The 23,399-nt window shown below is 44.2% G+C and overlaps 2 protein-coding genes across 7 annotated transcripts in view; one reads left to right on the top strand and one right to left on the bottom strand.

Moving 5' to 3' along the window:
• cpne4b (copine IVb) overlaps positions 1-7,681 on the bottom strand; it is a 55,216-nt gene extending 47,535 nt beyond the window's left edge. The window contains exons 1-3 of one of the 2 annotated variants that reach the window (XM_053491849.1): positions 7,602-7,681; positions 2,432-2,496; positions 702-878 (exon numbers count right to left, since the gene is read on the bottom strand). In XM_053491849.1, the coding sequence (XP_053347824.1) occupies positions 702-872 (171 nt within the window). In that variant the 5' untranslated portion in view covers positions 873-878; positions 2,432-2,496; positions 7,602-7,681. The remainder of the gene's footprint in view (positions 1-701; positions 879-2,431; positions 2,497-7,601) is intronic. The other variant, XM_053491850.1, reaches the window with a different exon arrangement.
• Positions 7,682-8,928: 1,247 nt separating this feature from the next.
• On the top strand, positions 8,929-22,199 carry dync1li1 (dynein, cytoplasmic 1, light intermediate chain 1). Of its 5 annotated transcripts, XM_053491855.1 has the most exons (14): positions 8,929-9,031; positions 9,495-9,568; positions 10,083-10,199; positions 11,623-11,853; positions 12,448-12,608; positions 12,797-12,890; positions 12,998-13,133; positions 13,226-13,337; positions 13,430-13,489; positions 14,276-14,320; positions 14,418-14,538; positions 15,141-15,269; positions 16,416-16,434; positions 20,973-21,126. In XM_053491855.1, the coding sequence occupies exons 1-13, from the start codon at positions 8,952-8,954 to the stop codon at positions 16,421-16,423; spliced, it is 1,368 nt and encodes a 455-aa protein (XP_053347830.1). In that variant the 5' UTR covers positions 8,929-8,951; the 3' UTR covers positions 16,424-16,434; positions 20,973-21,126. The 5 variants fall into 5 exon arrangements, with proteins under 5 accessions (XP_053347830.1, XP_053347828.1, XP_053347829.1 ...); XM_053491853.1 differs by lacking the exon at positions 16,416-16,434 and having other exon boundaries at positions 20,973-22,199; XM_053491854.1 differs by lacking the exon at positions 16,416-16,434 and having other exon boundaries at positions 14,418-14,508; positions 20,973-22,199.
• Positions 22,200-23,399: the final 1,200 nt, after the last annotated feature.

Raw genomic sequence — 23,399 nt, forward strand, 5'->3', positions numbered from 1 at the left:
ATTTCTAGAAACCCATAATTCATCAGAGGTGAAAAGCTGCATATGGCGGCTTAAAATCCAATGAAGTTGGTTCACCTTTTGCAAATTCAGCAACTCCACCGGGGTAATCCTGTATAAACCCGGTTTCACAGAGCAGTAACTCATCCCCTGCCGCACTGCCCCCCAAATTCATCACCAGTGGGAACGTACTGTTCACATGAAACTAATCCTAACTCATGCTTGTCCAACAAACCGATAAAGTTCAGGACACAGTCAGGGTTTTTGTGAATCCAGTCCCCTATCTCAGAGTGTCTCACAGCACATTTACAGGACCTTGCTTTTGTCATCGTGCTCGTTAACTATCCGCTCACTGATTTTGACCTCCAGCTTATTCACAGCTGGCTCCGTACATCAGACTGACCTCTGCATCGCATTATTTAGCTTCACAACACATCCGGGCCAGGTTTCAAAATACCTCGATTATGTTGGTCTGGTATCAGCTTTATTGTTCATCATGTGTAACAAGATATCAGAGGATATGGTAGAAAGACGGGGGGGGGGGGGGGGGTATACAGGAGAGATCTTTGGTTGGTATTAGTACTTAATTATAAAGATGGAGAGGAAAAAGAAGAAAAAGGAGAAGAGAATAAACAGTAAAGAAAGACAGAAATGACAGACAGAGATGAGACAGAGCTGGTGTAGTTTATACGGTCAGAACCCACCTCGAACCACTGGCCATGGGACTGCATCTTTAACACCACGCAGGGGTCAGGTTTGGACAGCGCGTCTCTGTCTGAGATACCCTTACAGGCCACGCGCAGCTCCACCTTGGTCAGGCATGGGCTGTTAAAGAGGCCCAGCGTGGTGGCTGCTGACTCGTAGATGTTACTCATTCTGATCTGTGATTGTGGAGAACCAAACATGAAGCATGAGTGCGCAGGTGTACACAGAGTACTGCAGGTTACAGCGCAGACGCTCACAGCATAATCAACATCGAAGTTTTATCACACTGTAAGTCAGAGTGCTGCTGCCGTGAATATTCACAGGGCTGTGGGAATGAAGCCGCAGGCGGGTGATGTTCGGCAACATCAAGTAATCACAGGTAATCACAGGTAACGTCGGGTAATTACAGATAATCGCAGGTAATGTCACATAATATATGATAATGGCAGTAATCACAGCCAATCACAGATATTCTCAGGTAATCAGAAATAATCACAAGCAATGTCAGATAATCTCAGGTAATCTGCAGCAATGTCAGTTTGTCATAGCTAATCACATTTACACATATCAGGTAATGTCAGGTAATCACGGGTAATCTTGGGTACATCCAGTAATCACAGGTAATCTTGGGTACATCCATTAATCACAGCTAATTACAGATGGTCTCAGGCATGATCTCGTATTACTTGTAATCCAACATAATCACAGTTAATCTCAGGTAGTCGTGGCTAATCCTAGCTAATCCTGGGTAATCTCAGTTAACTTCATATAATCACATGTAATCTCAGGTAGTAACAGGTAATATCAGATAATATGGGGTAATGTCAGGTAATCACCAATGTCAGGTCAATGTCAGATAATATCAGTAACCACTGGTAAATACAGATAATCTGAGGTAATGTCAGGTAATCACAGATAATCTCAAGTAATATCACATAATATATGATAATGCCAGTAATCACAGCCAATGACAGATAATCTCAGGTAATCAGAAATAATCACAAGTAATCTCAGGTAGTAATGGCTAATTCTAGCTAATCCTGGGTAATCTCAGTTAATGTCAGATAATCACATGTAATCTCAGGTAATCACAGGTAATATCAATATCAGTTAATGACAGGTAATCACAGGTAATCAGAGCTGCAATGGTTTTCATAACATCAGCCCAAATGTGAGGTAGGTTTTTTTACATTTCTATAAAATAATATTAAGTAACTCACATCTTAGATTTAGTCTGACTAAACATTTTGTTTATTTTTTTTTCTTCCAACAATAAAGAATATTTCCTAAAGTATCTACGGTGTGTTGCCATGGTAAACTCCAGACTAAAAGCCGGTAGTACAGGTGTAAGAAATTGTTTGAGTGTAATGAATTATTGTGAATATTGTACTGTCAGTGAGAGAGATGAGAGAGGAGTGAGGCACACGGTGACACGACAGTGCTGTTATAGTTAATATCAGTGCTCTCAGAACACCACTCGTTCAATCAGATCAGTGGAGCATTAACGACTATATAATGACTTTCATAAAGCATCTGGAATGACTGATTATATCGTGACCTCAGGACAGACAGACAGACAGACAGACAGTGTACACAGCAAGCACTTATACTGAAGTAACACAGAGACACACAATGTGAAACAGAAATTACACAACATCTCAGACATGTCTAATTCTTAAATCATAACACCACAGTGGAACAACAAACAATTTTGATAACGTGTGATTACCTTGTCACGGTTAAAGGTAATTGAGGAGACGCCGGACAAGCTGTAGATCTCCGGAGAGTTCAGAGCTGATAAAGACGGCACACAGAAGATCATTAAAACTTTATGTGACTGTTCACATCACACAGCTGGCAGGAGATGATAAAATAAAGACCTCTTGAAATTTAACATTTCTATTTTTTTTATTTCTACATTCTGTTTGTACAGTAGGATAAAAAAGTATTTACACCCCCCTGACTTCTTGCATACATTGAACAGATTATACTGGATTTCAAATGGATTTAATATATTATTATATATCATTATATCTTGAAGTGTTTCCTTGTGGCTTTGATTATACTGAGATGATTCTAGAACGTGACAGGAGTTCACCTGTGGCCAATTCACCTGATTAGGCAACGATTTAGAGAATGTGCACCATGAACCCTAAATCCACTCCAGAAGTCCTCCACAGAGAGGAGGGAACCTGATGAAAAGACAATCAACTCCAAAACACTCCATCAATCAGGCCTTTAGAGGTAGAGAGTCTGAGTGAAGAGGGAATACTCCTGGGAATGAGGCCTGTGCTAGAGGCACTGATGAGACCCTGAGAGCATGAGGAAGAAGATTCTCTGGTGTGATGAGAAAGAAATAGAACTCCAAAAGCTGAAGAAAACCAGGTTCTGCTCATCGACTGGCTAACACCACCTACGGCATCACATGACCTCAGACTGGGGTGAAGGTTCATCGGTCACCATGACAACGACCTGAAGCGTACAGCCAAACCCAGACAGCAGTGTCTCCAGGACAAGTCTCTGAATGTCCCTGCGCGGCCCAGAGAACATCTGTGGAGAGAGCTGGAGGTTCAGCTCACAGACGCTCCACATCCAAATTGATCGAGCTTCAGAGGATCCGCCAGGAAGAGGGAGAGAACTGCACAAACTCAGGAGTGTAGAGCTTGTATTTGTCATCCGGGATTATTGTGTGTAGACTGATGGCCAAAAATAAGTGTGATACATTGTTAATTATATCTCTATTAAGGTTTGCACAATAAAGTTAAAAAGCTTTTAAGAGTTTGTTCTGTCTCTCTCCACTGGTTGGACTGGAATATTTCCTGAAGGATGCGGCTCAGTCTGGAGCTGTGGGTTACACGATCAGGCTCCGGTGCTAGATGTTACTGTTACACTACATGGATACTCTGGGTATCATACTGTAGATATACTGCACACCTGAGGTTACCTGAGGTTACCTGTAATCCCAATACAGACTTAAAACACCTGAATAAGCTCCAGCACCACCGTGCATGAGGACCAACCTCTCACCACTTCGTCCTGAGATCTACACTCTGTACTTTCTGAAAAGTGTCCTTATTTACACTTTGTGTGAGTTAGCATGCACGCGGGTGTGTTTAATGGGTTACTAGCATACTAATATAAGTTTGTAAATTAAGGTTAGCTGTCATTAGCTAGCCTCGATAAACATCTCAGAGCCGACTGAGTCAGTTTTGTTTATTTCTTTTTTTTTACTTTCCCTTAAAAAGCTATCTAAATAAGAGTGCTTGTGCTTGACTCTGTGGTTCGTGCACACGGCTCTGCTGCATTGCCTTGTTCTGAGGAATACACAATGCAGCGCTGTGTGCTTTGCTTTACATTAAACATTTCCAGAATGATTGGAAAAGGACGCGCAGGGTGACGGAGCCTATAGAGGGAACATAATCTAATCTACAGTGGAGTGTCTGATCATCAATACGCTGAGAGGCATGCCTGTCTCTCTCTCCCTGGTGCTGAAGATGCAGTGTGTAGAGGAAGAGCAGCGAGTCCCACCGGTACCTCCACAGCGCTCCTCGACCCGACCTGAATACTGCACTACAGCAAACCCTCAATTATTCATGTCGCTCGAGAAAGAGCCGGAAGCCTGGAGTTTTTGATTATACCCAGATTGAGTGCCATTACTGTGTGCCACTGGTGATCCTTTATCATTTATAACACACAGATTCTCACATACACGTTCATGCGTCTCTCTCTCTCTCTCTCTCTCTCTCTCACACACACACATCTGGTTTTCTCGCCTTCTGCTCAGAAACAGGGAGAATTTCACACCTTTATCAGCAGATCTGTGTTTCAGATGCCGTTAACCTGAATCCTGATGGCTCTGAGACGATAGCGCTGGCAGAAGGCGTGGCCCCTGAATGCCATGAGGGCGTGCTCTCTCTACAGTTAGACTCGTGATTAATGATTTTTTAGCGAGAGTGCAAAATATAGACGATGTAGACACATAGAGTGCAAAATATAGACGATGCGTGTGTTCCTCTACACAGATGTACACACTGCTCGGGAGGCTGGGAATAAGGAATAACGTTTATGGATTATGATTATGGATACATTTAGCTGATTGAAAATTAGATATAAAGAGATAAAGATAGCTGATGGCTTAAACTAGAGTTGATTTGCAAAAAAACTCACCTTTTACTCACCATTTTTACTACCAGGTCAAAGGTTAGATGCAGGATGCTGTATGCATATATAGTGTGATTGATGTCATTTGTTTTATATACAGTGAGATCAATAATGTTTTGATCACCCTGTGATTTTGCAAGTTCTCTTACTTAGAAATCATGGAGGGTCTACAATTTTCAGCATAGGTGCATTTCCACTGTGAGAGACAGAATTTAAAAGGAAAAATCCGGAAATCACACTGTATGATTTTTTAACAATTTATTTGTGAATTACTGTGTCAAATAAGTATTTGATCACTTGCTTATCAGACAGATTTCTGACCCTTAAAGACCTGTTATTTTGCTTTTAAATAGTCCAGCTAGACTCTGCTCATGATTCTAAATTAGCAGCACCTGTTTGAGGTTGTTAGCTGTCATAAAGACACCTGTGTACCCCACAATCAGCCAAAGTCTAAGTAGATACATGGGGTATCAATGATGCTAAGAATGGTGAAGAATCAGCCCAGAACTACACGGGAGGAGCTGGTCAATTCCCGTGAAGAGAGCTGGGACCATAATTTCCAAGACGTCATGGTTTAAAATCTTGCAAAGTAAAACTTTTTGGTCTTAACACCATTGGCCGTGTTTGGAGGAAGAAGAATGATGAGTATCATCTCAATAATACCATACCTACAGTGAGGCATGGGGCTGGAAGCATCATGCTCTGGGGGTGTTTTTTCGCACAGGGGACAGGACGACTGCACTGTGTTAAGGAGAGGATGAACGGGGCCATGTATTGTGACCTATTGGGCAAAAACCTCCTTCCCTCAGTCAGAGCATTAAAGATGGGTCGTGGCTGGGTCTTCACTCCATGACAATGACCCAAAGCACACAGCCAGGAAAACCAAGGAGTGGCTCCGTAAGGACTATTTAAAAGCAAAATAACAGGTCAGGGTCAGAAATCTGGCTGATAAGCAAGTGATCAAATACTTATTTGACTCAGTACTTTACAAATAAATTGGTCAAAAATCATACAATGTGATTTCCGGATTTTTCTTTTTAGATTCTGTCTCTCACAGTGGAAATGCACTTATGCTGAAAATTGTAGACCCTCCATGTTTTCTATATAAGAGAACTTGCAAAATTACAGGGTGATAAAATACTTATTGACCTCACTGTATATATGTATATATTAACAAATGCCATCAATTACCCTTGACTTGCTGAATAGTGTTTTTTAAACCGGTTTAGTTTATTTACTGTAACATTATTTTAACGTAGCCTGTTACTGTGTAATAACTAGCACTGCTTACCATGGTTTAGAGTATTAGATTAGATTAGATTAGATTCAACTTGTCATTGTATACAGTACATGTGCATAAAGTTGGGATCTAAGCAGAAGTGCGTAAATGTCGTATTTACAATAAACATCTAATTTAAATTCTAACACCATGGAGGTGTGAGTGTGTGATGTACAGCAGGGGCAGGAGGTATTACTAATAAGATTATAAATAGGACATGATTGTGCAGTGGTGAAGAAGTTAGGGATGTGGGATACAGGACAGAGTGTATGCGTGTCCATACAGTACAGTACAGAGTGTAAAGGCAGCATTGTATATTATGAGGAGTGTAAAGGTGTACAGGCGTATCCATGCAGTGTAACTATAACATTAAACACCAGAATCTGATAGCGTAACCCACAGCAAAAGAATGAGCAAAACCCCACTTACACTAAAAGTTCAGCTGGAGAGATGGACCAGACTCAAAAAGACCCTCGTAGGTAACAGCACGTACACTCTAACACACACTCCCATCCTCAGACATTCCACCTGCTCTCAGTCTACACTCTGGTGATTTTAACCTCATTGTGTTTCCTGACTGTGAGGATGTGAGAAACACTAGCAATCCTCCATCATCATCTCAGGAAAAACAGCTTTTAATACAAACTGCACAACAAATCAAGACATACATTGAATCATGTAAAACGTATCCCACTCAAGCTGTTGTAAAGGTAAAAGAAGCAAGTTCCAGCGCCTGAACTTTACCAGCGTCAAGTGAACCACAAACACGTGTTGTGGTCAGAAGAGCCCAGAATAAACACCATCAGAGCAAACTCCACAAATATATATCAAATAATATTCTCAAGAACAGTGTTACATCAGCACAGTGATAACAGCAGCACAGCACGCCGGGCTCTGGGGCTGACCCGTGGGTCCGAGCTGAGAGGGAGACTCCACACGCATGAACATGAGAAGATAAAGAGACTGGAAATCTTCTGCATAGAGGAGGAGAGGAGGTCCCACCAGAGCCGCGTTAGAGGCTACGGACTCAGCGCACTTTTATCACTTACACAGGGTGCCAATAATTTAACTAACAGTGATTTCACGGCAGATAAAATATTAATAAATACACAGGAGATCAATTTCATATGGAGTAATTGCTTACATGCATGAAAACTGATCCTGAGCATTATTTAATGAAATAAAAGGATGAAATAACAGCAAGAAACACCTGGAGATGTTTAATAACCCAGAGAGCAGAGCAATCAGGAATCAAATAGGAATCAAAGTTATTCAGTGCCGCTTTACAACTATTTATTACTATTTAATGAGATACACGTATCTACTCAATTACCCTATAACATAATAATAATAATAATAATAATAATAATAATAATAAACACCTTTTGTACTTCTTGAGAGATTTCCACCTCAGATCTTATGCTTTACATTTTATAGGGAACAGAGAGAATAAACTCACCACACTGTCAGGGTGCCAATAATAATCCGAACCGAGCGCAGAAAAGTAGTTTGGAGCTGAGCTGCTGTGTGTGTGTGTGTTCATGTTCCGCTCGGAGGCGTGAAGGAGCGCTCCATCAGAATGAGCTGATCAGGACAGCAGGCTGGCAGTAACACACACACACACACACACACAGAAGATAAACGCAGTTGCTCCAATTTATGAGCGCGGAGAAATACTGGCCCCTAGCGGTCGCAGCATTGAATTACAGGACAAAAGACCTTGATATATATTGATGAACAAAAGATTTAAACAGAGGTAGAAAGACGGCTCTTTTATAATAAATATACTATATAGTATCTGTGGATCTTTCTTCAAAGAAATCTCTATATCTATATCTATATTATATACATACAATCACATGGTCCTATAGATACAGTATATATATATATATATATATATATATATATATATATATATATATATACACACACACACACACACACAGTAATATACACAGTAATATAAATAAATATATACACAGTAATATACAGTACTCAGTATATATATATATATATATATATATATATATATATATATATATATAACTCAGTATATATACAGTACTCAGTATGTATATATATATATATATATATATATATATATACAGTAATATACAGAACTCAGTATATATACAGTAATATACAGTACTCAGTGTATATATATATATACAGTAATATACAGAACTCAGTATATATATACAGTAATATACAGTACTCAGTATATATATACACACAGTAATATATAGTACACAGAATATATATATAGACACACACAGTAATATATAGTACACAGTATATATATATATATATATATATATATATATATATATATATATAGACACACACAGTAATATCCATGCCCTCAGTCCTGCCGGTTTATCATGCATTCTCATCTACAGCTCTTTATTTTCTTTCTTTATTTAGTTTCAATATTCTCATTGTCTGAATGAGATAGACCTATAGTCATGTGTTTGATGGGTGTGTGTGTGTGTCTGTGTCTGTGTGGATGTTTTGCTTTGACAGGTCTGTGTGTGTATGCAGCTCCACGCCCAGAACTTCCACTCTGACTCTCTGTCATTCCTTTACCACCCGTATTTTGACTAATCCAGCCTCCTACGCTGTGATTGGCTGTTCTTACATGGTCTCCTGTGTTGTGATTGGCCATTAGCGCTTGTTTCCCGCGCCACCGCGCGGTCCTCTGGTGAAACAGCCATTCCTAGCGCATGAGGCGGGTTTAGCCAGAATGCAGTTGGGAAAAGAAACCGCGCTAGGCGCAACGAGTACATCCGGGCTCTTTGTGTCGGTGAAGATGGCGGCTGTAGGGAGGAACACAGTGCTAACGGCGGCACAGAACCAGAACCCGGAGGAGGAGGACGGCCAGAACCTGTGGTGAGTCTCTCTGCTCATATAACACACACCCGCCTTGTGTCAAGTGTGTGTGTGTGTGTGTGTGTTTGAGAGAGGTGTGTGTGTGAGAGGTGTGTGTGTGTGTGTGTGTGAGGGGGAGAGATAGCTAACGGCTAACTAGCAGGAGACAGAGGGATAGAGAGGGAGAGAAAGAGAGAGAGGGGGAGAGAGAATGATGGAGAGAGAATGATGGAGAGAGAGAGTGGAAGAGAGAAAGAGAGAGAGGGGGAGAGAGAAAATGATGGAGAGAGAGAGGGAGAGAGAATGATGGAGAGAGAGGGAGAGAGAATGATGGAGAGAGAGGGAGAGAGTGGAAGAGAAAGGGGGAGAGAAAGGAAGAGAGAGGGAGAGAGGATGATGGAGAAACAGAAAGAGAGATGAGAGGATGAGAGAGGATGAATGCCGCACTGATCCGCCCCCCCCCCCGGTCCGTTTCTCTGAGCAGGTCCTCCATACTGAGTGAAGTGTCGACACGATCGCGCTCCAAACTGCCCTCGGGGAAGAACGTGCTGGTTCTGGGTGAGTGTGTGAGCATCAGCCGTCTCTCTGTTACTGTCTGGCCCAGGGGTCCTGCAGCCTACACACCATCGTCATCATAATCTTCATCATCACCATCATCATCATCGTCATCATCATAACATCTTCATCATGATCATAACATCCTGACATCATCCTTAAATCCCCATCACATCATAATCACTCACAATCTCTTTAAATCCTCATCAAAACATCTTCATCACATCATAGCATCATCATCACTTCATCATCAGTTCATCCCATCATTGTCATAACCACATTACATCATCCTCAGATCCTCATCCCTCACATCTGATCACCCTCACAACCTCCTCTTCACCTCCTCAGGTGTGATGTCACTAAGCTAGCTCTCCTGTACCTCCTCGTGAACCTCACACCTAACCTACACCTATACCATGCAGGATCCACACAACTTCAGTGTGTGTTTATCTGACTGTGTGTGTGTGTTGGGGTCAGTGGTTTGTGTTTGTTTATCTGTGTGTGTGTGTGTGTGTAGGTGAGGTGGCGTCTGGAAAGACCACGCTGGTGGCCAAACTGCAGGGTGTGGAGGAGTACATGAAGGGTCGTGGTTTGGAGTATCTCTACTTTAACGTTCATGATGAGGATGTAGACGGTGAGAACTCTCAGTGTGACGTGTGTGTGTTCTACTCTGTCTCTGTACTTGGTGGGTCTGAGTAAACAGTCTAGAGCGTACACACACACACACACACACACTTACATTTACAGCATTTGGCACTCCCTTATCCAGAGCGACGGACATTTTTATTTCATTATACACCTGATCAGTCGAGAGTTAAAGGGCCTCACTCAAGGGGTTTGAACCGTCTGATCAGTCCAACACCGCAACCACTGCCTACACATACACACACACATGTATGTGTCTGTGTGTGTGTGTATGTGACCACCTCTGATCGTGAATGCGGGTCATGAAGATCAGGCTGTAGTCACTCCTGCTTTATATGGTTGACTCTTTGTACTTTCAGTATCTGACACACCTGAGACACACGCACACACACACACACACACACACACACACACACACACACACACGCACACACACAGGTCATCAAAACAGATGTGTGCCATAAGGCCAGCTGCAGTAAACTTATGAAAAGCAAATCTGGAAGCAACAGAAGAACTCTCACTTTATGGGTTTATGGTTCTAAAGCTCCTCTTTATTACATCACGTTACACATTTATAATTAAAAGACATATAAAGAAGTTAGCATAAAGAGTGGGTAAGCTCGTTTATATTCAATGATTAAAGAGTTTCTAGAAACAGTTAAAATGTTTAATCTAATAATAATCTGCTGATCTTTAATGTAATCAATGATATTATTATTATTATTATTATTATTTGAGGTTGAAGCCCATGTACATGTCTGTCTGTCTTTCTGTACAGCAGAACTCTCTGTCTAACTTATTACTACACAGAAATCACATTCTGTAAGGTTGAGTATCTTACACCTTGTTTTACACTAAGTTGTCCTTCTTTGGTGGTCAGACAAATACACTCCCTGTTCGGTAATCAGAGAGTGAATCACAGATGAGAAATGGAAAAAGTAGATGGGATAAAGATGAAGTTTTGTCTTAAAACGACTCCAGCGTGTTAAAATTCACTTATACCACTTCAGCGCTGTTATTTCAGCCAAAGTGAAAATATGAACTAATCCCAGTAAAAATATTTACTTTATCTTTTCTAATTAATATCTATTGGTGCAGGTGTTTGTTTACATTAATACAGTAGCGCATTAGTAGATTATTAAATCCCACACATAACTGTTTATAACATCACTTTTACTTAACATTTAGATCTCACTGATGGTGCAGATTAAACTTCAGGCAGAGATCTGAGGACTGCAGGAGATTCAGTAAATTCTGTCCAGACAGTTTTGTGTGATGCTGCGACAAAATCATGTTTCTGCTCCTTCAGTGTATGAAACATAAAGATGTCACTGAAAGAGTTCTGATCAGTGTACAGACTGAACCTTTCTTTTGTTAATATTGATCTCCTGTGTTTGTTGTTCTCGCTGTAGACCACACCCGGTGTAACGCCTGGGTGCTGGATGGAGATCTGTATCATAAAGGTCTGCAGAAGTTTGCGATGTGTGTGGAGAACCTGGCCGACTCCCTGGCGCTGCTGGTGGTGGACCTGTCCCGGCCCTGGCTGGCTCTCGACTCGCTGCACAAGTGGACCAGCGTGCTAAGGGACTACCTGGACAAACTGAGAGTTCCTCCTGAGACCATGAGAGAGCTCGAACTCGGATGTACGTGTGTGTGTAGCTTGTTTTTCTCCCACAAACATCTCTCTGCTTCTGGTGTTAAAACTAAAATTAAGACCAGTCTTCACAGCAGAACCCCAGTGTGTCCCAATATTTTTGATCAGTTGGAGAAACAGGTTAAGGTTCAGTTGTTTGTCAGATGGACCTCACAGCTCAGTGAAATGTTTTTTTCCCGTGGCCCTATTAAGAGGCTGAGGTCAGAGCACGGGGTCAGAAGGCAGCGTCAGCCAGAGTACAGCGCCCCCTAGAGCAGATGGGTAAGGGCCGTGCTCAACGCCTCAAGAAGAGGCAGGCTTGTGGTGCTGGGGCTCGAACCTCCAACCTTTAGATCAGTTACACAGAGCCTTAACCGTTTGAACCACCATTGAAACATTGAGTTCAGTTACACACAGAGATTTAAATATGAGGAAATAAAAGCTGAAGTTCTGATCTGTTGCTCATTTGCATACTTTGATCTTAAACTCGAGTATGTTTATGGAAGCAAATGCTGTTCCAATACTTTTGGTCAAAGCTGTGTTTAAGGAAGTGTTGGTTAAGCAATTGGACCTGATGCATGGCGTGTGTGTGTGTATGATGCAGTGGTTAAGCAGTTCCAGGAGTACGTGGAGCCGGGGAGCAGCGTGGAGGGAGCGTCTCAGAGGAGAAGCGCAGAATCTGAAGAGGAGAGCGTAGTGCTTCCCCTGGGCGAGAACACACTCACACACAACCTGGGCATTCCCCTAGTGGTGGTGTGTACGAAGGTAGGACACGTCTCACACACCTGGCACAAGCCTATTTTATAGAAACCAGTAACGCCAAACTGGGACAAGTGAAAGGCAGCTGAGTGGAGTCACACACAGTTATGGGTCTCTCTCACTCTCTTACTCTTTTTCTCTCCCCACCCCCTATCTCACTCTATCTCACTCTCTCACTCCCCCCCTCCGCTCAGTGTGATGCGATCAGCACTTTGGAGAAGGAACACGATTATAGAGACGAGCACTTTGACTTCATCCAGTCACACATCCGGCGTTTCTGCCTGCAGTGTATCCTTTAGAGTGGAGCTCTCTAAATCATACAGTTTTTACACACACACACACACACACACACACACACCCTGGTGTGTTCTGCCCCTTGACTGGGGCTCACACAGACGGCGCAGCGCTGCTCTACACGTCCATCAAGGAGAATAAGAACATAGATTTAATATATAAATACCTCATCCACAGGTTATACGGCTTCCCCTTTCACTTCCCCGCCCAGGTGGTGGAGAAGGATTCAGTCTTTATGTAAGTTCCTCCATCACATGTGAATCACGCACCCTCGGGCGCAGGTTAGAGCGTGCGGCTATAAGCGCGGTGTGTGTTGTGTTGTTTTTCAGTCCCTCTGGGTGGGACAACGAGAAAAAGATCTCCATCCTGCATGAAAACCTCCAGAGCGTCAAAGCAGAAGACAACTTTGAAGATGTAATAGTGAAGCCTCCGGTTAGAAAGGTAAGACACCTCGCGCATGCTGGTGTGTGTGTGTATTACTGTAGGTGTGTTTTCTAGATACGTTCAGCCCTTCATCCTTCTCTGTATTACAGTTTGTACATGAGAAGGAAGTTCAGGCCGAAGATGATCAGGTGTTCCTGGTGAAGCTGCAGGTAACGGCGCGGTGACGCACCACGTCTCAGAGAACAAACCTGAATCCTCACTGGCTAAGTGTGTTCCAGATCGTAGAGAGTTACCTGCTCCTGATCAGAAATGTCTGTGATGAGGTCATGGTGCATCATCATCATCACTGAAAGTGACTAGACAAGAGTACTTAGACGAACCATTTAATAGATCTAACTAAAAATGTATCCAAAATAACAAGACATGTGGAGAGAAGAACACTACTAAGACTCTAGTCTAATAAATCTGTACAGTGGACGTGAAACCTTCAGACGCTTTCCCAGACAGCTACATGTTTGTGTACTCATGTGTTTCCGTAGTAACCCAGTTAACGAGTGAACTAGTCTGTACCGCTCCAGACTTAATACTACCTTAATACCTACGCTACCCAACACCCGTCCTGCTCCTTCAACACAGTAACAAAAGCAGGTTCGAATCTCAAGTGATGCTGTGGTGACCTCCAGCAGTGGGGAGGAGCCTAGAGAGTGCTGATTGGCTGAGCTCTTTCTGGGGGAGGGGTGGGTGCCATTGTGGTGCTCTCACATCAATCATGGGGACGCTAGCCAGTCGTGGGTGTCTGACCTTGTGAGGAAAACAAACAAGGTTCATTTTGTCTCGGTTCAGAGCAGCGGCGGATGAAACGTTGTGTTTGTCGGGATGTAACTGTATAAGAGTTAATAATAATAATAATAATAAGAAGAAGAATTTGAGTTATAACAATGCGTTGGAGCTGATCTCCTCCTCTTCTTCTTCTACTTCTCCGATCTGTGCGGCAGACTCTGATATCGAAACAGCCTGCAGCAACCGCAGGAAGGCCCGTGGTGAGTGCGCCCCCTGCAGTTGTGTGCGTACCTGATTCTGTGTGTGTGTGTTTTAGCCTGACAATAATGTGTGTGTGTGTGTGTGTGTGTGTGTTAGGACACCTCAAACAGAGCTCCCACCGGCTCCCCGAGGACGACCAATCGCTCGGCAGCCGCTAACGTGGCTAACGTCATGCCCATGCAATCAGGTACCAAGAAGATTGATCCCAACATGAAAGGTGTGTATGAGAGCCGCGCCTTCAGGACGCATGTTCTCTAGTCCTGTCTTTCTCTCTTTTCTTTTCTCTCCCCGTGGCCTCGCACTTTCCTCACGCCTGCACTCACACTCACCCGCTCTGCTTCCTAACCGTCACGCGGTCTGGGCCACGCTCCCGAGACTCACACCGCTCCTATTGTTTTTAAAATCTTTTTCCGAACCTTTAAACACCCCTCAGTTTGAGCCTGGAGACCCCAGGGTCGTCCAGAGAGGAAACCAGGAGGCGTTCCTGGGGTTCGGCTGATTAGGAAGCTCTCCCCTTTATATTTAAACCTTCTCCCTGTCCTCTTTCTGCTCAGTGTTTCTGCTCTGTAAAAGTGTGTGTGTGTGTGTGTGTGGTGTGTGTGTGTGTGTGTGTGTGTGGTGTGTGTGTGGTGTGTGTGTGGTGTGTGTGTGGTGTGTGTGTGGTGTGTGGTGTGTGTGTGGTGTGTGTGTGGTGTGTGTGTGGTGTGTGTGTGGTGTGTGTGTGTGTGGTGTGTGTGTGGTGTGTGTGTGGTGTGTGTGTGGTGTGTGTGTGGTGTGTGTGTGTGTGTGCTGATTTAGCTGATGTTCTGTGTGTGACAGGAGGTCAGACCAGCGAGGGCGTGCTTGCCAATTTTTTCAACAGCCTCCTGACAAAGAAGGCGGGTTCTCCAGGGCCGGGCCAGCCCACAGGGGGGGGCAGCAACACACCTGGAACAGTGCGCAAGTCAGGTAGGAGACACACACCTGTGATCTCACACACACACACACACACACACACACACAAACACGAGCACCTTCACTACACACACATCACACTAAATGTTTGAGGTTTGAGTCATGTGTTTATAAAATGTTTATACATTTTTTCTTATAAAGATTCTTAGCTAAAATTGTTCATAGTTTTATTATTTTGTTTTTATTAAATTATAAAATTTTAAATTAGGTAGAATTTATTTATATTGACAAGACATTTTCCAAAAATGATGAAATGATCAAATTATGGAGCTTCTTTTGTACAGACAGCTGCAAGATCCCAACAAATCATTCTGTACTAAAGTTTAAGCTCGAACGTTCAGCTTGTTATGAGAAACACACCCGCGCTCACACACCCGCGCTGTAACACACACCCGCGCTGTAACACACAACCGCGCTGTAACACACACCGCTCAAAAGCACATAGTTCAGAAATGAGGCCGTTAAAAATACAGCAGCCAATACTTCACATCATCTGCAGTGCACGTGCGCCCTCTTGTGGTGTACAGGTTAATAGGCTTATGAGCTACAGAAAAATATGGTGCAAAACAAATCATACTGTTTGATGCATCTTTAATCAATTTCAGTGTTAATGGTTATTAATCGATTAGTTATTAATCACATTGGCATCCCTCATTGACTTAGATAATTTTTTTACAACATATCAGTTTCCTGAGATGAATGTAAGTGGAGGAGAAGACAGAGAAAAGGAATCTAATATAAACTCTCCCACCTGCGGTTATTCCCAGCTCACAGTTGCTGTCACAGACATGTTTGTGAAAATGGTCCCTCTAGACCTCCTGGAAAGTTTAAAACAATAGTCTAGAACTTCTCCACAGTGGATTTCTGAGTATTGAGGTTTTCTTGAAGTAGTTCTGGGCAGAGAAGCACAGCGTGTTGATGTTTCATCATTTTTGGCTGAAGTTCTTGGCCTGACTGAGGTCTGACAGGTGTAACCTGACTGCCACGCCCTCACCCCACCCCACCTGTGTGCAGCTTTCAGTTTGCTCTTATGTTACTTTATTGTTTATTGCCCTCTGTTGTTCATCCATGATTGTGTTTTCACCTTCTCCTCTCCCTCTCGTGTTCCTCTCGTGTTCCTCGTCCCATCTCCCGTCCCAGACTTCTGACATCAGCAACGGTAAAAAGAAAACAAACTCTAAAGCATGTTTCTGAGATCAAGAAAAAAGCTTAACCAGTTTAACCTGAAACATCTAACCCCTGTGTCCAAACAACACACCACATACACCGCAGTAACACCACACACACGCCGCAGTAACACCACACACACGCCGCAGTAACACCACACACACGCCGCAGTAACACCACACACACGCCGCAGTAACACCACACACACGCCGCAGTAACACCACACACACGCCGCAGTAACACCACACACACGCCGCAGTAACACCACACACACGCCACAGTAACACCACACACACGCCGCAGTAACACCACACCACACACACGCCGCAGTAACACCACACACACGCCGCAGTAACACCACACACACGCCGCAGTAACACCACACACGCCACAGTAACACCACACACGCCACAGTAACACCACACACGCCACAGTAACACCACACACACGCCGCAGTAACACCACACACACGCCGCAGTAACACCACACACACGCCACAGTAACACCACACACACGCCGCAGTAACACCACACCACACCACACACACGCCGCAGTAACACCACACACACGCCGCAGTAACACCACACACACGCCGCAGTAACACCACACACACGCCGCAGTAACACCACACACACGCCGCAGTAACACCACACACACGCCGCAGTAACACCACACACGCCACAGTAACACCACACACGCCACAGTAACACCACACACACGCCGCAGTAACACCACACACACGCCGCAGTAACACCACACACACGCCGCAGTAACACCACACACACGCCGCAGTAACACCACACACACGCCGCAGTAACACCACACACGCCGCAGTAACACCACACACGCCACAGTAACACCACACACACGCCGCAGTAACACCACACACACGCCGCAGTAACACCACACACACGCCGCAGTAACACCACACACACGCCGCAGTAACACCACACACACGCCGCAGTAACACCACACACACGCCGCAGTAACACCACACACACGCCGCAGTAACACCACACACACGCCGCAGTAACACCACACACACGCCGCAGTAACACCACACACACGCCGCAGTAACACCACACCACACACACGCCGCAGTAACACCACACACACGCCGCAGTAACACCACACACACGCCGCAGTAACACCACACACACGCCGCAGTAACACCACACACACGCCGCAGTAACACCACACACACGCCTCAGTAACACCACACACGCCGCAGTAACACCACACCACACACACGCCGCAGTAACACCACACCACACACACGCCGCAGTAACACCACACCACACACACGCCGCAGTAACACCACACCACACACACGCCGCAGTAACACCACACACACGCCGCAGTAACACCACACACGCCGCAGTAACACCACACCACACACACGCCGCAGTAACACCACACCACACACACGCCGCAGTAACACCACACACACGCCACAGTAACACCACACACACGCCGCAGTAACACCACACACACGCCGCAGTAACACCACACACACGCCGCAGTAACACCACACACACGCCGCAGTAACACCACACCACACACACTGCAGTAACACCACACCACACACACGCCGCAGTAACACCACACACACGCCGCAGTAACACCACACCACACACACTGCAGTAACACCACACCACACACACGCCGCAGTAACACTGACTGAATGACGGTTGTGTTTTTGCTTTGAATTAATCAAACTCCTTAATACTGTTCTGTGTAACAGCTGACAAACTGAAGCTAACACACACACACACACACACACACACACACACACACACACACACACAAGGGCTAACACACTGCTTACTGACATACACACACACACACATACTGTAGCTAACACACTGCTCACTGACTCACACACACACACACACACACACACACACACACACACACACACACACACATAAAGGCTAACACACTGCTCACTAACACACACACTCACATACACTCCAGTATGACGCTGTTTGAGGACACTTTCTCTTCCCTGTTTTATCTTATTAATATTAGTTTTTGAGCCCAGCTCTCCCGCTACCGCTCCTGTACCTGTTTATTCCGCTGACGTGAGAGCGAACTGTCCGCTAGTAGTTAATCGATCGCGGGTGCCGTCGTTCTCCCGGACAGATTTTTAGGACAGGTATACTCGGCGTCCTGTTACAGTATACACCATGTGTGGGAAACACTGCACTGCACTTAACACACCATGACATCACTGTCTCTCTCGCTCTCTCTCTCTCTGATGTGTGTGTGAGTGTGAGAAATCTTTTCTCACTAACCCATGTTGGTAACCAGTTTAACATTGTCTTTCATTGTGTGTGTGTGTGTGTGTGTGTGTGTGTGTGTGTGTGTGTGTGTGTGTGTGTGTTAGCCAGGGGATGTTGGCCACGTTAAGGTGTGTGTTCATGCAGATCTCATGTGCATACAGACCTTGCCTGAGAATACACTCATGCATGAACCTGTCCACACACTTGTGTTACTGTACTCATGCAGACACACACACAGTGAGGGCTCCAGTTCCACATCCACGTTTCAGACTAAACATCAGTGCAGACAGTCTCTGCGTGAAGGACATCCATTTAACTTTTGTGGGTGTGTCCTTCAGATAAAACTCTACATTTATGTGTATAAAGTGAACCGTACCACTACAAGTATAGAAATACAAGTGTTCCCCCACCTGACCCCCACCTGACCCAGCTGTCCCAGAGTGCCCCGCCCCCAGGTGTGTCCTGCTCGATGCCCTGCAGTGTGACACCAGCACGGCTTTCTCTCCCTCACGTTCTTTACAGTAAAGTATTGATGATTTATTTTCAGACTCTTTACAGAACCTTATCGTCTTGTGATTTGGCTTTAGACAGATGTTCAGTTCCTAATCCTCCAGCTGTTGAACCCCTGAACCTCGTTTATCACTCTATAAATGTTTTCATCACTTCTTCCGATTAGGTTTAATAACGCCTGTGACACACTATATGAAGCAACACACACACTCACACAAACACACACACACTTTGTTGCTGGCTTTTTGTGTTCTGCACACACTTTCTCTTTCTCTCTTTTGCTGTTGTGCCCTACACTTTTTTGTTCTAGCTCACAGCAACACGCGCACACAGACACACACACACACACACACACACACTAATTAGCCATATTCTGCTCAGGTGTGTGTGTCACTCTTCACTACAGGCCTAAACCTCAGTTTTTTTATACATTTCAATTTAATTACCATCCGCTGGCTTTACGTTTTTAGGTTTTAGATTTGGTTTTATCAGGAAAGTTTGTTAAAAGACATTTTATAATAACATCTTATTATCTTCATAATTACCACATCCACAAAACAACCTCAAGTTAAATTTAAAAGCTGATTTATAAAATAAGAGCTAATGAGTAATTGTGTGATTTGTAATCCCTAATAGTCATTAGTCGCAGCCTCACCCGGGGCGCTTGTAAGCGAGGCCCGATGGTCCCTGCACTGAACACTTCGATGGATTGGCAACCTGTCCAGGTTCCCCGCCTTGTTCCCCGCGTCTCCTGGGATAGGCTCCGCCCCCCACGACCTGATAAAGCGGTATAGATGAGATGAGATTGATGAACCCGTACGTCAACAAGACCTTTTGATCTTCCATAAGAAGAGCACCCTTTTTGTGTTCAGTGTATGTGACCACTAAAAGTAGTAAACGTTTATAGTGGGACCCATTGCTTTATAAAAAGAAACGTTTAAAAGTATGTGCATCCCTCAGAACCAAAGATTAGATTTGAAAAATGATCACTGCTTAACTAGGAAGAGTGAAAGTCTGAAAATAAACCGTTTCTCTCAGTGTGACACGAGTGTGCAGCATGAGCGCTCCTGGGGTCTGAGCATCAGTGTGAAACACAGGCTGTGATATGGTCACCTGATTGTTCACACACACACACACACACACACACACACACACACACACACACACACACACCCAACCGGCCTCGGCTGCTCAGTTTCCCGTGTGTGTACTTCTTACCGTTTGCATGTTTGTCCTTTGCACGAATGAGCTGAAGTCAGTGCACGCTCTCGACCCTCTTAGTTCACACACTCCTCCCATTTCACACACTTCACTTTCCTGTTTATTTACATTTGTTCAGCTCTTATTGTAGATCAGATTCCATCACTTTCCACATTATAGCTTTAATTATTTAGTCTGAAGATGTCACATATCACCCTGGGGTAGATACACTTACCCCTGCAGTGCAGTGTGTGTGTGTGTGTGTGTGTGTGTGTGTGTGTGTGTGTGTGTGTGTGTGTGTGCAGTGTCTGCGTGCGTGCGTGCGTGTGTGTGTGCATGTGTGTGTGTGCGTGCGTGTGTGTACGTGTGTGTGTGTGTGTGTGTGTATACTCTCTATGTCCGTGTGAGCAGCAGTGATAATAATACTCAGAAATATGTAAAAATAATAAAAACAAGTCCTTTAGGTGAAAAATTAGGGTGTGTGTGTTAGAATCCTGTCCCCTGATGGTGTGTGTTTGAACGCTGTGTGTTTCAGGTTCGAAATTGGGTTTGACCGACGTGCAGGCGGAGCTTGACCGAATTTCTAGCAAGTCGGACCCGGATCACTCCGCCTCCAGCATGACCACGCCCGCTGCTGAAAACGACGAATCCTGAGAACAAAACGAGACAACTTGGTGTCACGCCCCCCCCTCCCCTCCCTCCACGTTCCACCTGCTCTTCCTGAAGCTCTCTCTCTCTCTCTCTCTCTCTCTCTATCTATCTCTTTGACCTATGACCTCTGCCTCATCCATCTCTCCTCCTCTTCCTGATTGAGGAGTGTTGTGTTTCCAGCGAGGCCGGTGACTCAGTTGCATGTAGAGCCCAATGCCACACTGTTTCTGTTTCTAATCACACACACACACACACACACACATACAAACAGAGAGGTCATGGAGAGGGTGAAAGGCAGCAGCTATGGTGGTGGAGGAGAGCTTGCGGGATGTCTGTGTGGTTATGAATGTCAGATAGGGTGCTTATTTATTTATTTTTCTCTCTTTTTGTTTTTCCTTTGCGCAGGAAGTCGTCTCGTGTAGGTGTCCTGTCTTGTTTAATGTATTTTGAGTTCTAAGAAACAAACAGATTGATAGTTCAGAGAATGAATCGCTAGGGAAGCGTCGGCTCTGTGACATCATGCTGCAGGGTCCTTCTGGACTCTTCACGTGCACACTACACACACACACACACACACACACACACACACGCAGACAATAAAACCTCTCAGCACTACAGAGTTCCTCTTTAATAAACTGACTGCACAGAGCTGCACTTCACATGACGGCTGTTTACACATGGTTTCCCCCAAACCCCGCAGATGCACTACAGCCCCTGCACGCATGCGTCCGCGCACTAGCCCTGGAGCTTACGCCTGCCTGAGTGTGTGTGTGTGTGTGTGTGTGTGTGTTAAGAAAGAGGTGGTCAGTAGTCTAGTTGTAAGACAGGTGGAGGTGTCTGTAGCTAGAGTAGGTTACTGGAGTCACCCCGAGGGCATGAGGAGAGGCAGAGGAGGCGGGGCTTGCGAGATCAGAAGTCACCCGTACCCTGTTCGAATGTACAGTCAGTCATGTCCGACTCCCGGGTGGGTGGTGGGGGTAAATACATTGACAATAAACAGGTCCTGTAATTTCACAAGGTGTAGTCACATTTCTCTGGAGCAGGTCTGTAAGCATTCTATTAAAGTTGTATTTATTGGGAATGATCAGTTGATGCCTCTTTATTTATAAATGTAGTTTGCATTTACTGTTTATTTAATACATACTGTGTGTATAATGTTTAATTCTGCCTGGTGTAATAGCTTTGGGAGATCACAGGGGGGAGATAGACCTTAGCATAAAAAATATAAAATTCAAGTCTAAAAAAAACAAAACAAAACAAAAACAATTGGTTGCGCATGAATGGCCAGATAAGTGTAATTATTCAGATTATTTTCCTCACAGGTACTCTGTAGTAGTGATGAACTCCACCACTAGGGGAGCTGAGTGACAGTGAAGGGACTTGACTCTACCCCACCTGGTCAAAATCCCCTTAGCTGTTCTCTTTGCTTGATGCAGGACAATAATTTAACTCTTCTGGAACACAGTGAGAACACAGGCCTTGACTTCTCTTACGTGTGTGTGTGTGTGTGTTCCTCACAGCTCCTCACAGCATCACTTAGAGTTCAAGAAATGTTGCAGCTGAAACGCGTTAATCACATTAAATTATACAGTTAAAGACTCTTAAGTGTTTGTTTATTTAAATTCACACAGTAACTTTTTTTGTAAAAGCAGTGAAGTTCTAACTATAAAGAATCTTGGAATTACAACAACAACAAAAAAATCACCACTTTGTTTACCAGATCAGCAAAGATTTCAAAAATAAATCACAGTAATCGTCCAGGTATAAATGTGCATTAAAAATGTTTGCACTGGACCCGTGTTATACATGAGTGAGGTTTAGCAGACACAGCTGAAGTACTATCTCCTCGAACCAGGACTAATTCATTATAAGTTAAAGAAATCTGCAAAGAAAGATGAATGGTTCTTCAGAAGCTGTTTGGTCAATCCAGTGAATCTCGGAAGGGTCTGATGGTGTTTTTGTGGCTCGTCTTCACTGAGGGCATCATGACCTCAGATGTTTGCAGAGACAGAAATGATTACTGCGGGATCCTGATCCAAAGGACCAACTGGGTTTTGGAAAAACATTTTACAGATTCCAAAGCTGAACTCTGGAGATCATCTGAGGAACGAGGAGGACAAGAGCTAAGCAGATTGTGGATACTCTAGAGTAGATTGACTAAATGATTAACTGGTTGACCATTGGAGGAATCTTCTACCACAACTGTTGGAGCTCTTGGATCACACGCTGTTAAGAAGTTTAGCTAAAACAGTTTGGTGCAGTGATTCCTTAAACACTGTCCCTGTCGTCTCTACTAATGCACGTCTGTGCA

Source organism: Clarias gariepinus, chromosome 3 (assembly GCF_024256425.1).
Source record: "Clarias gariepinus isolate MV-2021 ecotype Netherlands chromosome 3, CGAR_prim_01v2, whole genome shotgun sequence".
NCBI classification, from domain to species: domain Eukaryota; kingdom Metazoa; phylum Chordata; class Actinopteri; order Siluriformes; family Clariidae; genus Clarias; species Clarias gariepinus.

Bases quoted from the DNA above. Each gene is read 5' to 3' on its own strand.
- dync1li1 (XM_053491851.1), top strand. From the start codon at position 8,952: ATGGCGGCTGTAGGGAGGAACACAGTGCTAACGGCGGCACAGAACCAG. The intron at 10,200-11,622 runs GTGAGAACTCTC...TTCTCGCTGTAG, and splicing joins TCATGATGAGGATGTAGACG to ACCACACCCGGTGTAACGCC. The intron at 11,854-12,447 runs GTACGTGTGTGT...TGTATGATGCAG, and splicing joins GAGAGAGCTCGAACTCGGAT to TGGTTAAGCAGTTCCAGGAG.